General features: G+C 41.4%; 1 protein-coding gene across 1 annotated transcript; it reads left to right on the top strand.

Moving 5' to 3' along the window:
• The first annotated feature begins 218 nt into the window (after positions 1–218).
• LOC131229498 (transcription repressor OFP7) lies at positions 219–1,750 on the top strand. Its single transcript, XM_058225461.1, has one exon. It carries the CDS (start codon positions 264–266, stop codon positions 1,296–1,298), a length of 1,035 nt encoding a protein of 344 aa, XP_058081444.1. The 5' UTR covers positions 219–263; the 3' UTR covers positions 1,299–1,750.
• The last annotated feature ends 10,547 nt before the right edge of the window (positions 1,751–12,297 follow it).

The following is a 12,297-nucleotide window of genomic DNA, read 5'->3' as shown; positions in this document are numbered from 1 at the left end:
CTGATTGACTGGACGGATTGGATGTCACACGAACATCGCAGTGGCCCCACAGAGATTTGGGTTACACGTGTAATAGGGATTGCACGAAACTCGCGTCAACAGTCCATTGCCGGCTCTCTCTCTCTCTTATATCTATCCAGCCCCCGCCTCACAGTAGAGAAAGTAAAAAAACACGAGTCTCTATATCTCTCTCATATCTATCCAACCCCCGCCTCACGGTAGAGAAAGTAAAAAAACACGAGAGAGAGAGAGAGAGAGAGAGAATGGCGAAACGTTTCAAGCTCCGAATCTCTCGAGTATTACCATCCTTCCAATCGTGCCGCTCCAAGGAGCTCCCAGAAAATCCTCTTCCCGCCATCTTTCACCTCTCCCCCGTCAATCCCAAGGCCTTCGATCTCAACTTCCCGGCCCCACCACCACCCACTCCTCCCTCTCTCAAGCGCCACGTGTCATCCGCCATCGTCTCCATCGGCTGCGGCTGCCCTTCCAAATCCAACCGTCCGATCCTCACTAACTCCCCATCCGCGGACTTCCAATGGCAGAAGGACGAGAAATGGCACGTCATCGCCAAAGTCCCCAACCGTCGCCACAAGATCTCCACCATCGATTCCTCCGACGACTCCTCCTTCCCTTCCGCCACGACTGACGGCACTAGAAACGGTAGGGAGAAAAGCAAAAGCCGGATGAAAAAGCTCAAGAAAAAGAAGAAGAAGAAGAAGAGCCGCTCCAATGTAAGGATCAGCACCTCCTCATTCGACCACAGCGGTTGGTTCAGCAGCACCGAAAAAGAGGACGGATTCTACCACAACGAATATGGTGAAACCGAGACGCTCGTCTCATCTTCTAGAAGCTTCTCAGATGATTCCTTCTCGGACTTCAGCTCCAATTTAAAAACGATACAGGAGCGGAAACCGCCGCAGAAGGGCTTCAAGAGGGTAAAACCCCTCAAGAAGAAGAGCGGCAATATACAGACTTTTCCGACGCCGGAAACTGACTCGCCGGGGAGATTGTCAGTTTTCCGGCGGTTGGTGCCGTGCGGTGTGGAGGGGAAGGTGAGAGAGAGCTTTGCGGTGGTGAAGAGGTCGGATGATCCGTACGGAGATTTCAGGCGGTCGATGCTGGAGATGATTCTGGAGAAGGAGATGTACGACAAGGGGGATCTGGAGCAGCTCCTGCACTGCTTCCTGTCCTTGAATTCGCAGGCCCACCACCGCGTGATTGTAGAGGCGTTTTCCGAGATTTGGGAAATCCTCTTCTGCAAGTCGTCCAGGAACGGCTTTTCCCATGTGGGCCTTTGAAGCTGACGGTGCAGATTACACAAAAGGAGAGAAACGGGAATAAGTAATAGAAAAAAAAGAAAAAAACTGGTAGTCCTCGGATTACTGAAGTGAAAATCCGCCTTAGGCAATACCACAGGGAGGCCATGGCCGGTGCTATTTCCTGTAGGGAAGATCCTAACCATTCATTCCATGGAAGAGGTTGACTATTAGAGATTTTTTATATGTTAGAAATCGAGTGGGTGGGATCGTTTGTAGCAGTTCATGCTTATCCCATGGCCTAATCATGGTGGGGCTACCTCTTGAACGGTTCCGATCACTAGTGGACTATGTATGAATTCTATTCACTTCAGTAATCCGCGGACTACGAGAGCAGGCCTCGGTGGAAATAATCGGTGGCTTCTTTTATTTGGTTTTTCTCCCGTTGTATGAAGATTATAAGTGTATTAATGTGATGACGTTTGCTAACTACACACGCACCTATACTCGATGAAACACGTGCGAACCTGACACATGCGTATCATATCTAATCCGTTTATCGGTTGGAAAAAAGATTATAGATCGTCTGACCAAAAGATCAGACGGTAAGATATTACACGCGAAAGATGCAGTTTTTCAGACCGTGTTTTTTTCCGTACTAAAAACGTAAATATTTTGTCAGTTCACCGAGACGGTGGGCCCCATTAGATACACAGCTCCGACGTCCCACACACTGACAAGTAGGGAGTAGATTAAGCGTTACCCCGGTAATAATTTAGTTGGTGTTACCCTTACTGTGGGACACACCTTGATGATTTGTTGCATATCCACACTGTCCATCCGTTTCTACAGCCTATTTTAGTAAGTTTTAGCAAAAATTAAGCAGATCCATATTTCAGGTGGACCACACCACAGGAAACAATGGTGATTGAAAGCTCACCATTAAAAACCTCTTAGGGCCTACCATAATGTTTATTTTCCATCCAACCCCTTGATAAGGTCAACCAGACTTGGATGGACGGGAAATGAAAAGACCTGCTTGATCCAAAACTTCCGTGGCCCACTAAAAGTTCTTAATGGTCATTCACCACTCTTTCCAGTGGTGTGGTCCACCTGAGATTTGGATCTACTTAAGTTTTGGGACCACGTCCTAAAATGAGCTAGAAAAACTGATGGATGGCATTGATACTCAACACAACATGGTGGGCCCCACGCAGTAAGGGTAACATCCGGCATTACCCGAGTAAACACCTAATCCGCTCCCTAATAAGTAGCACGTGTGGATGGGTGTATAGGTGGATGCAGGAGTAACAACAGTTTAACTCATGATTACTGACTTGCATGCATTGCATGCATGGCCAGCCACCTGCCTGTCTTTAGCTGGAAGCCTGTAAACGAGACTAGATTCCTGCCCATGTTCCACTCACAATATTTGTCAGGCTGGCTCTCGCAGAGAAACCCACCCAAAAACCCAGCATGCAATACAGCAACAAGTCAGTGAAATCCTCTTACCAAATGCCTGAAAGGATTCGTGCTTACCTCAATCGTCCGTCCAAAATCAGTACCATCTCTGATCTGTCCACACCCTCAATTTCTCCTAAAGTTGCATTTTCATACTTTCTTTCCAAAAAAGACACATATACAACTAAAATTTCAGAAAAATCTATGCTAAAGTGCTATGATGATGATGATCAGTTCCCAAGCATCGAACGGGCCTGATACTTGAGCCCGGCAAGTTGCAAACCAAGCAGAATATTGTGGAAATCTGCTGCATTGCCATCACAGATATACAATAAGGGTAGCTCATAGCTGCAATGAACTAATTCATTTTTTATTGTGGCCCATGACTCACCTGTTGGTGGATTGTCCATTTTTGAGCTGTCCAAATTGAGCTTAGCCCAAATAGATCTGGGTCAGGCCGCTTCAGCTTTCAGGCTAGCACCTGGAAAGAAAATGTCCCATTAGGTCCACATGTTCAGAGAGCCTAAATGGTCATGGCTTTTCAGTGTTTCAGGACCAATGTATGCATACTCAGCGCACCCAATGGTGCAAAAGCAAACGCTCTACTGTACATGTGTCATTTTGTTGAGTTTGATTAGAGATCGTCACAAAATTAGATTGATTAGACATTGAATCTCTTATGAGTGGACAATTATTTGTTGAATTTGAATAGTTTACTACATTTTATTTTCAACCATCAATTAGATACCTGAAATTACATACATTCAGTGGAATTTTGAGGATTGAAGGTTAGTTCTCAGGTCCATCAATTAGATACCCGAAATTACATACATTCAGTGGAATTTTGGGGATTGAAGGTTAGTACATATGGAAAATCATGTTTAGCCATTGATAAATAGCAAAATACAAATGTGGTTCATTCCATGAGTATATATATGTGGCTGGTTTAAGGGAATCTTTATGTTGGGCACAACTTATTATATGGATTGGATGTTGCGCGGACGCACACAAACACATGAAATGTTGGAGGGTTTTGGTTGTACAGACAGTTACAGTTTAAACATGAGACTTCTTTAAGTTGAAGCATTCCTCTCTTGGACATCTCTTCAAGCGTAATATCAACCATCTGATTTTTCCATTCAAAAATTTTTCCATTCAAAGTTGGATCACTCACTAGCTTACTTTTAAAGAAACGAGAAACGTTTGTGGGTGTCTCACTTACAAGGTATATTACTCCTTAGTTGCATCTATTCATTTGAACTGTCCAATCGGTAGATATAAAATGTCCATTAAACCAAGAACACATTTCAACAAATACCATGATAAAATTGGAGTGATTGGACGGTCCATATTAAATTCCACTGATCAAATGGTTAATATATGTAGGATCGGTGTGATTTTTTTCTGGGTCGCACGTAAGCCATGCACTGGGCATACTAAACGGTCTAGATCAACGGATCAGATTGTCCAACTGCCCCCAACGCATCTAGCAGCATTATAACTAATAATGATCCGAGAGCAGTGGAGCATTTCACATAAAAGAAAAACTCTTTCAAGGAATACTTTATCAAAAGTGGGACACTACAGGCCAACGGTTCGGATTACCAGATGGGCCCACTTGCCGGAAATGGAAACAAGTGTAGGCCGCAAAAGACAAGCTAGTTTCTTACTCACATTTTCGGGAAGAGAGGCAAGACGGCCTCTGACATCGCTCTTTCCCTCCCTTCCCTCTCTCTATCGTCAGCAGCTTTTGATTGCCCGCATTTCACGGAAGCTTGTTTGGGCAGAAGAAGATGGGATTGAGATTGAGTGAAGTGACTGTGGACGTAATTCAAAAATAATAGAGAGCAGGGCTCTCTGCCCCGAGAATCCATAGCCTTTGAATGGGTCATCCTCCCAATGACTTAGAACGTTTATACGAAAATTATCGCTTTATACGTGTAAAGGACAGTGAATAAAAGCTCGTACATCTGAAGTACAGTAAATAAAAGCTCAATTATAATGGTCGGAGATGTAAATAAAAGCTCCGTCATCCTTCGAAACCTGTCTCTAGCCATGAACGGGTCACAGATCTTGATGTATCTGTTTATATCCGCCCCTTCCATCTCTTTTCTCGTGTCATTTTAAAGTATAGCCCAAAATTGAAGTAGATCAAACGCTCAAGTGGGAAGGACAGTAAATAAAAGCTCTCAATAATATTATTTTCAAAGTTATTTTACTTAAGAGACAATTTTGTTTTTCAATTATAATGATAAATGACTGTAAATAAGTAACAATTATTTACCCTTGTAATTATGTTGTGACATCACTTATATTTGAAATCATTGATGATTTTGTTGTAACGTTTGGTTGAAATCAAAGTAAAAATAATATAATTTACTTTCCCTACTTCCTTTATAAGTATAGGTGACTCTCAATTTATTACTGGTAATTTTTATTTAAGCAAACACTTAAAAATAATAATAACGACTCATTTACTTTACATTTTCACATTTCGTAGAAAATTGGAAAACCAAACAGCCCTTAACATAAATGATCCTTCCGCGATCAAAGATTTGAAATATTTATTCATTGTGAGAGGTTTTCTGTTATTCTCATTTGGGTCTCACTTTATATATGTAAATACGTAGCATTATTACTCTCACTTGATATATGTGAAGGAGCCCTGTTAAATAAATGGTTTAGGTCTTAAAAAAACAATAATAAATCCAATTGCTAAAGGGCAATTGCTTCTGATTGTAATATATTGGGATGTCTACAAGTAAGTTGCATTTTTGTTACATAAAACAGGGTATGGCATGTGCTAGCTGAATAGGAAAAGGCAGAGGTGGGAAAGGGTGAAGGCTACAAAGACAAAGTTCGGTAGGGCGATCTTAATTTCTTTGTGACATCTGTCGGTGTGGTTGTAGCTATGCATGTAGAAAGAGAGTTTAATGAGACAAAAACAAAGTTTCAGTGGGGTGAATTTTTTATTTTTTATTTTTGTGACATTGCTCAAAGTACAAAAATTTTACCTAAGTTTCTTGGTAAAACTGAACACAGGTTGCATGGTGAATCCAACACCAAGCAGCTCCATGATGGAAAGATTCTGTGGTGCCCACCATGATGTGCATGTTTTATCCACAATATTCATCCATTTTGTCAACTTATTTTAGGACATGAGCTAAAAATTGAAGTATTTTCAAAGATTAAGTCAACCACACCATAAGGAACAGTGGGAATAATGGCATCTTCCATTTGGCGAGCTCGTGGTAAGGCTTAAGCCAAAAAATAAGACGGATCTAAAGATCAAGGAGACCACACTACAAAAAGCAGTGGGGAAATGAATGTCTACCATTGAAACCTTTTAGGGGTCATAGAAGTTTTGGATTAATATGATTTTTGGTTTTCCTCTTCATCCCGATCTATGTGACCTTATGAACAGATTGGATGGAAAGTAAACATTATGGTGGGCCCTATGAATGTTTTAACGGTGAGAATCATTGTCCCCACTTCTATTTATGGTGTAGTCCACATAAGATTTGTATTTGAATTGTTTTTGAGGTCGTGCTCTAAAATGATCTTGCAAAATGGATAAATGGTGTGGATATAATAAATATATCATTTTAGGGGTCATGTAACTTTGATCTCCCCATTTGTACAACTCAAAGCTCGAGGAACGGCAGCGCTTGTCTTCGCACGACACGTACCCACACCATCCAGATCGGTGGTTGTTCTGAAAATATTGATTAAAAATATTTTAAATAAAAAATTTACATATGTATATAAAAAATATTTTTGAAAAACTTGGGTTTTTAGTATTTTGGAAATAGCCCCATATTGAAAAGGAGAGAAGAAAATATTGTATTTATATATAAGGTGTGGAGTACCTTATTATTTGCTTGGTAGACCCATGGAGTACTAGAAATTGCATGTTCAAGTGGCATATGCGGGTTCGATGCGAGGGCATAAGCATGTGAGGCAGTGTAGTTGTAGATGTGTTATTAGCGCACTTCGCATGTGTGCATCGTGTCACAGATGGGTTACTCCCTCACGAACTGATGAGACAGAGGCTATGGGTTAGGAGGCTGAAGTGTTGTGGGTGAGTGATCTAAATAAGATCAGTCAGTCGTTTATGGAGGCTGAAAACTAGCCATTTGAGAGAAGTGTAATTGCACATGCAGTATTAAAACCAGGTCATGAAAAAATTGTTGCATGTGGCTAGTCTAACGATCATAAAACAGCTAACCAATGAGTCTAGATGGCCGGGATGCAGCACCTAGTTGTCCCACATGCATAGTAGTTAGAAATAGCCAAATAACGACTAGTTTTTCACCAACCACTATAAACGGTCATATGGAGGTATGACCTTATAAAAAAAATGGTCAGTAATCATGGCTTATATAAATAGTGCCCGAGTAGCCCATTGGATATCACCAACCACTCGAATCACACTTACATACGATGTAAGAAGAAAAGTTCTAGTGACTTCTGATCAAGTCAACAATGTTCAATACTAACCTTAGCCAGCAGTATTCAAGAAATATACTAAAGCAGTGGTCTAACCACTTACAATTTTCTCATCTTCTCTTATATCTTATCTGGGATTTTCTTTTATCTGTAAGAAATTATAGAACTGTGTACACAGAATTCCATTGGTAGTTTTTTGTACTTGTTGAATGCAAAACCACATACAAGCTCGTCATATCCTAAAAGCTATTTTCCTGCAACCTATTAGCAAACTCAATCACTTTAAAAGGGGACGAATAACAATTTAAGGACAGCATGATCACACGTACTTCAGCCTGTCCTTAACGTTTCGATTTTTTTATATATAGCAATTAGAAATCTGTAATTTGTGCTAACAGTGGTGTGTGGTACGCTAGCCAATCCGCTTCTGTCCATTAAATGGACGATCATGTTAAAATGTCATCCTAAATATCAACTTGATGTATGGTCCAGATTACATTCTTCCGCTTTGGACTGACCATCACATGTGTGTGTGCTGTTATGGGTAAAATTGGTTTGACCACTCATGGGGTAAGTTCAGACTCACAAACACGCTTCTAGACCAAAGGGCTCCTAAACGACCATCTACTTCAGATCAATCCAAAGAAGAGCAGACATCGAACTCTCGAGCCTTGATCTCGAAACCATACTGTTCTGAACTTTTACCAAGCTTATTTGACCTCTGAGGAATATTCAGATTTGTATGACCAGAGGACAATCAGTCAACCCTGAGCCGACCATGGAGATCGGCCCGATTGATCGTGGGCTCGGCTCGGGTCAACCTCAGTAGCCTTAGCCTGATTGGTTAAGGGATCGGCTCAGGTCGACCTCAACACTTATCTGATCGAGGGCTCAATTCGGGTCGGCCTCGACCACCCATTGCATGATTCTTTGGTCAACCATGTCAACAGTTATCACCTATACAAATCCCACGTAACGGATGAGAAATTTAAGCAAAGATTACGCCTGAGATTGAGAACCATTTCTACCTCATCTACACTATAAATAAAGAGCCCATCTACACGAAAACGTACACAGAATCTCTCATCTAAAATCCCTCGATACTATCAGACCTAGATTCCTAGGTTTATTTTGGCATCGGAGGGCCCTGCTCTAGCCAATGTCTCATTCGTCTTATTCATGTGTAGGTATTTGAAGGTCTAAAAAGGGTAGACCAGATTTTTGCAACAACACGTGACATTGTTTCTTATTTCTATGACTATGATTTTCTCAACCACCTGCGGCCCACCTCACAATGGACCGCTCAACTTTGGGCAGGGCATATCCACCATGGACACAAATGATCAACGAACAGATCCCATACATAAGTGTGGCTTTGGCATGTATTGGGTGCTTATGCGTGGCAAAGCATCTCAACCATTCAACCTGCAAATCAGAACCCAGTATGGGATAACCAAACCGAGTGGACTCGGACAAGTTCCGAGTCAGCCAACGTGTTTTCTATAGTTGTGGATGGGTCTAAGAAAGGGTGCAAATCGGGCGCAGGGTGGTCGAATTGACTGTCAACCCCAACCCTAAGAGTACCGATCCACAACCTTACCCGATCCAGATTCAAACCCGAAGTGCCTAAGGGCCTGTTTGGCCAAGTGCATTAGGTGGTATTAGATGGGATGGTATTCATAATCCCATCTAATACAACTGGTTGACATGTTTGGAATAGAGGATGAAAACCATTTTGAGGTTGGTGCCCAAACACCATGGTTATGGATGGAATTTTGCCATCCCTCGTTAATTCTCTGAATCCCACCTCTACGAGTTGTAAGGGAAGAGACCTCCACTCGTGGGTCCCAACTTGATGTGTATGTTTCATCCAAGTTGTCCATCCAATTTTTCATTCTGTTTTATCCTTAAAACCCAAAAATGAAGTCTATCCTCATCCTAGGTGGGCCACAGAGACCGAAAAACTCCTACCTCACACTCGCATGCATAGAATTTTATAGTGGGTTTCTACTTATGGGACTCATAATGAGGTAGCTATTAAATCTACACCATCCACCTCTTTAATTAGGTTATTTTAACCACTGGAACCAAAAATCAAGCTGATCCAACCATCAGTGGACCATACTATAGGTGACGGTGGGTTGGTAAGACCCACTCACGTCACTGCTCGCGGAGGTGGGGTGGGGTGTCTCACTCGTGACCTTGCCATGATTTATATGATATATCCACACTGTACACTGGTTTCTCTATATCATTTTAGGCCATGGGCCAAAAAATGAGGCAGATTCGAGTTTCAAGTGGCCACATAGAGGAAAATGAACTCCTACTGTTGAAACCTTTCAAAGCTCTATATGGGATCCCTAATCATCCAAACCAGTCAAAGTTAGGATCCATAAGACCCGCTCGAGCTAACCTACTTGGTGAACGGGTCAAATTGTCCAAATGGAGCCCACCTCGATGGTGGCACAAAAAATATATAGAAATGATTTATACATTTGCAATCCCATGATTTATCTTTCCCAAACAGAATTTGGCTCCAATCCTGCTGAATAAAAGTTACTCCCATATTTTCCAAATATGCCGTTAAAAAGTATGAGATGCACCTAATCTAGAGACAATACCTTATACATGCATTTAATGTTACTTTTTCAATTCCATCGGGCTTAATCCCACCTAATGTAGGTGACCAAAGGGGCCCTAACTGCAGGTCCTCTCTACGGACGCAACCGGACCCAACCGGGTTAAATCATGTTAGTGTTTTCCAACCGAACCCAGCCCAAAGACCTGACCAGAGCTCGTATTTCATCCACAGGGGCCCGTATCCAAGTTGCAGCACTGGGACTGAGGACACGTCCTCTCAGATTGGAGTATTGATTCCCTGGTCTGTGACAGTACACATGTGCCAGTTATCCGCAGAAAACAATCATCCCAGCGTAATTTAGAAGGAATCACACGTCACCAACCGACCTTAAATGCACTTGTCTTCCCAAAAAGAAAAGACATCACGAGTTTACTGCCGCACGTGTTCCTCAACACGATGGCCCACAAATCCATCACAAGCTCATATTAACCCTTCAACTCCAACTCTTTACTACGGTGGTCGAGCTTCGGATATCCTTTAATTTTGGGCTCTCGCCTTCAAATGAGCTGGAAAAATGGATAGAGGGTTTGGATTAAACAAATACATTAGGGGCCCACGGTGTATCCACCACAAGCATGGTTAGCTCCTCACTACAAAACGTAGGGCCTGTTTGGGAGCGTGGATTTGGAACCCCTCCATTCAGAACCCTCTAAATTTGAAATTCTCAGTCATGTTCAGCACCCTAAATTCAAAATTTCTTATAATAAAAAAGTAGTTATATATAGCCTATTTATAGGGGTTTGAATTTAATTATTAAATCAATTTTATTATCTTTAATTAATGTAAGTATGTAATGTTTGACACAAAGATTGTAATAAGCCGTTGAAATATATACTTATATACTTTGTTATCACTGGTGAAAATCCAAGTCTTAGATAGGTCACAGCACAAGCTTACATCTGAGTGATTAACCAACAAATTTTAACCATTAATTTACATAGATAATGTTTAAACAATGCAAATCATTGTATTAAAGTAATCGCAGTTATGTTATTGATAATTTAATTATTTCGGAATATCATTAATGAGCCATGTGTCTAATAAATTAATAACCTAGTGACACACATGTTACAAGTGCGATTCTTGGAATGATTATAGATGTAATCTGAGCTTTTACCTTGGATTTTAAACCACTGCCTGAGGGGATTTGACACCCCCTGAATTTGAGACCCTGAGTTACTTTATACTGTCAAACATACAGGTGGATTTGAAATTCCCTCAAATTCCAAATCCATGTGCCAAACGGCCCCTTATCCAGTTGGGCCCCATATTAGTATGAAACCTCCTAAATAAAGGGGATTCAATATCCAGTTGGGCCACAAAATCAAGAAAAATACGAATTGAAACAATTATCATTAAAATCTCCATGGCCATTTCATATGGTGAAATTTGATTGAGACACACTACGGTAGGAGATGGGCGACACAAACCATATTTCTAAGTATATCATCTTTGGCATTAGCACATAAACTGATTAGCACATGAACCGATCAAGTCTCGCCACATCATGGGTCCTTACTCTTTCTCCGGTGGTTGACTCTCAGGAGTTTCAACACTAGGTCAAGGGTTTGAGTACCCATAGGTGGTGAAATTTATTATGGTGTGAGTGTGTGTGCACGTGCGTTAAAAATAAATAAATAATTTTTAAAAAAAAGGGTCTCACCACATCATGTCATCAGTCAGTCACCAATGAAATTACCACAATCACTACAAATGTCCCTAGTGATCACACCTAACCTGAACTTGGGGGGTTTGATTGAGCCACTTGCTTAGATGAGAGATGGATCTAAGAGAATTTTTAAATATGCTTTGTTTATTTTTTCTTTAACAGCGGACATGGCAATTGTATAACATTTGGTTGCTATACATGCAATCCACATCTAAAAAGGAGACACCCCTTCTGTCTGTCATCTTTAGTGGCGGGCCCTAAGCTGTATCAGGACTCGTCCAAGTATGGACGAGTCACCATGTATTCTCATTACTGATGATGGTACAAACTTGATTCGACTCAACAGAATCCGAGTTGATTCGGACGAGTCGTCAATCCCTCCAAACGGTACTATGCCCGGCACGTGTGATCCAGATCGGATCGTTCAGCTAGTGGCTCACGGCGTGCCTGGTCCGTAAAAACGGATGGTCCGAATTTAATAATCTTATTAAGCTTGGGGCCATGTAGAAACTGAGGCCACTTTGATGAAAGCATCGGAGCAAAGGAACGACCCATTTAAATGGATACTCGCGCGAGTAGCCGTAACATGGAATCGCAGACTCCTCTAAGAGTTTTGAACCATTTAGAAAATAGTGACAACGACTTTCAAGGCACACATGGCATAGATGTAAGGCAATCCAGACCGATCAAACTCCTTACCAAACCGCAGGATGGAGCATAGCTGAGAATTTTCATAGAGAAGATTATTTTAGCCGCTTGATTTTTTCCCTTCAAATCCGGACCATTCACTATTTTACTTTTACCATTGACTTGATAGATAT

The sequence above is a fragment of the Magnolia sinica genome, chromosome 16 (assembly GCF_029962835.1).
Source record: "Magnolia sinica isolate HGM2019 chromosome 16, MsV1, whole genome shotgun sequence".
Taxonomy (NCBI): domain Eukaryota; kingdom Viridiplantae; phylum Streptophyta; class Magnoliopsida; order Magnoliales; family Magnoliaceae; genus Magnolia; species Magnolia sinica.
This window is presented reverse-complemented; position numbering and strand designations above follow the sequence as displayed.

What these genes read in the sequence shown, in the direction of transcription:
- LOC131229498 (XM_058225461.1), top strand. Translation starts at nt 264, where the DNA reads ATGGCGAAACGTTTCAAGCTCCGAATCTCTCGAGTATTACCATCCTTC.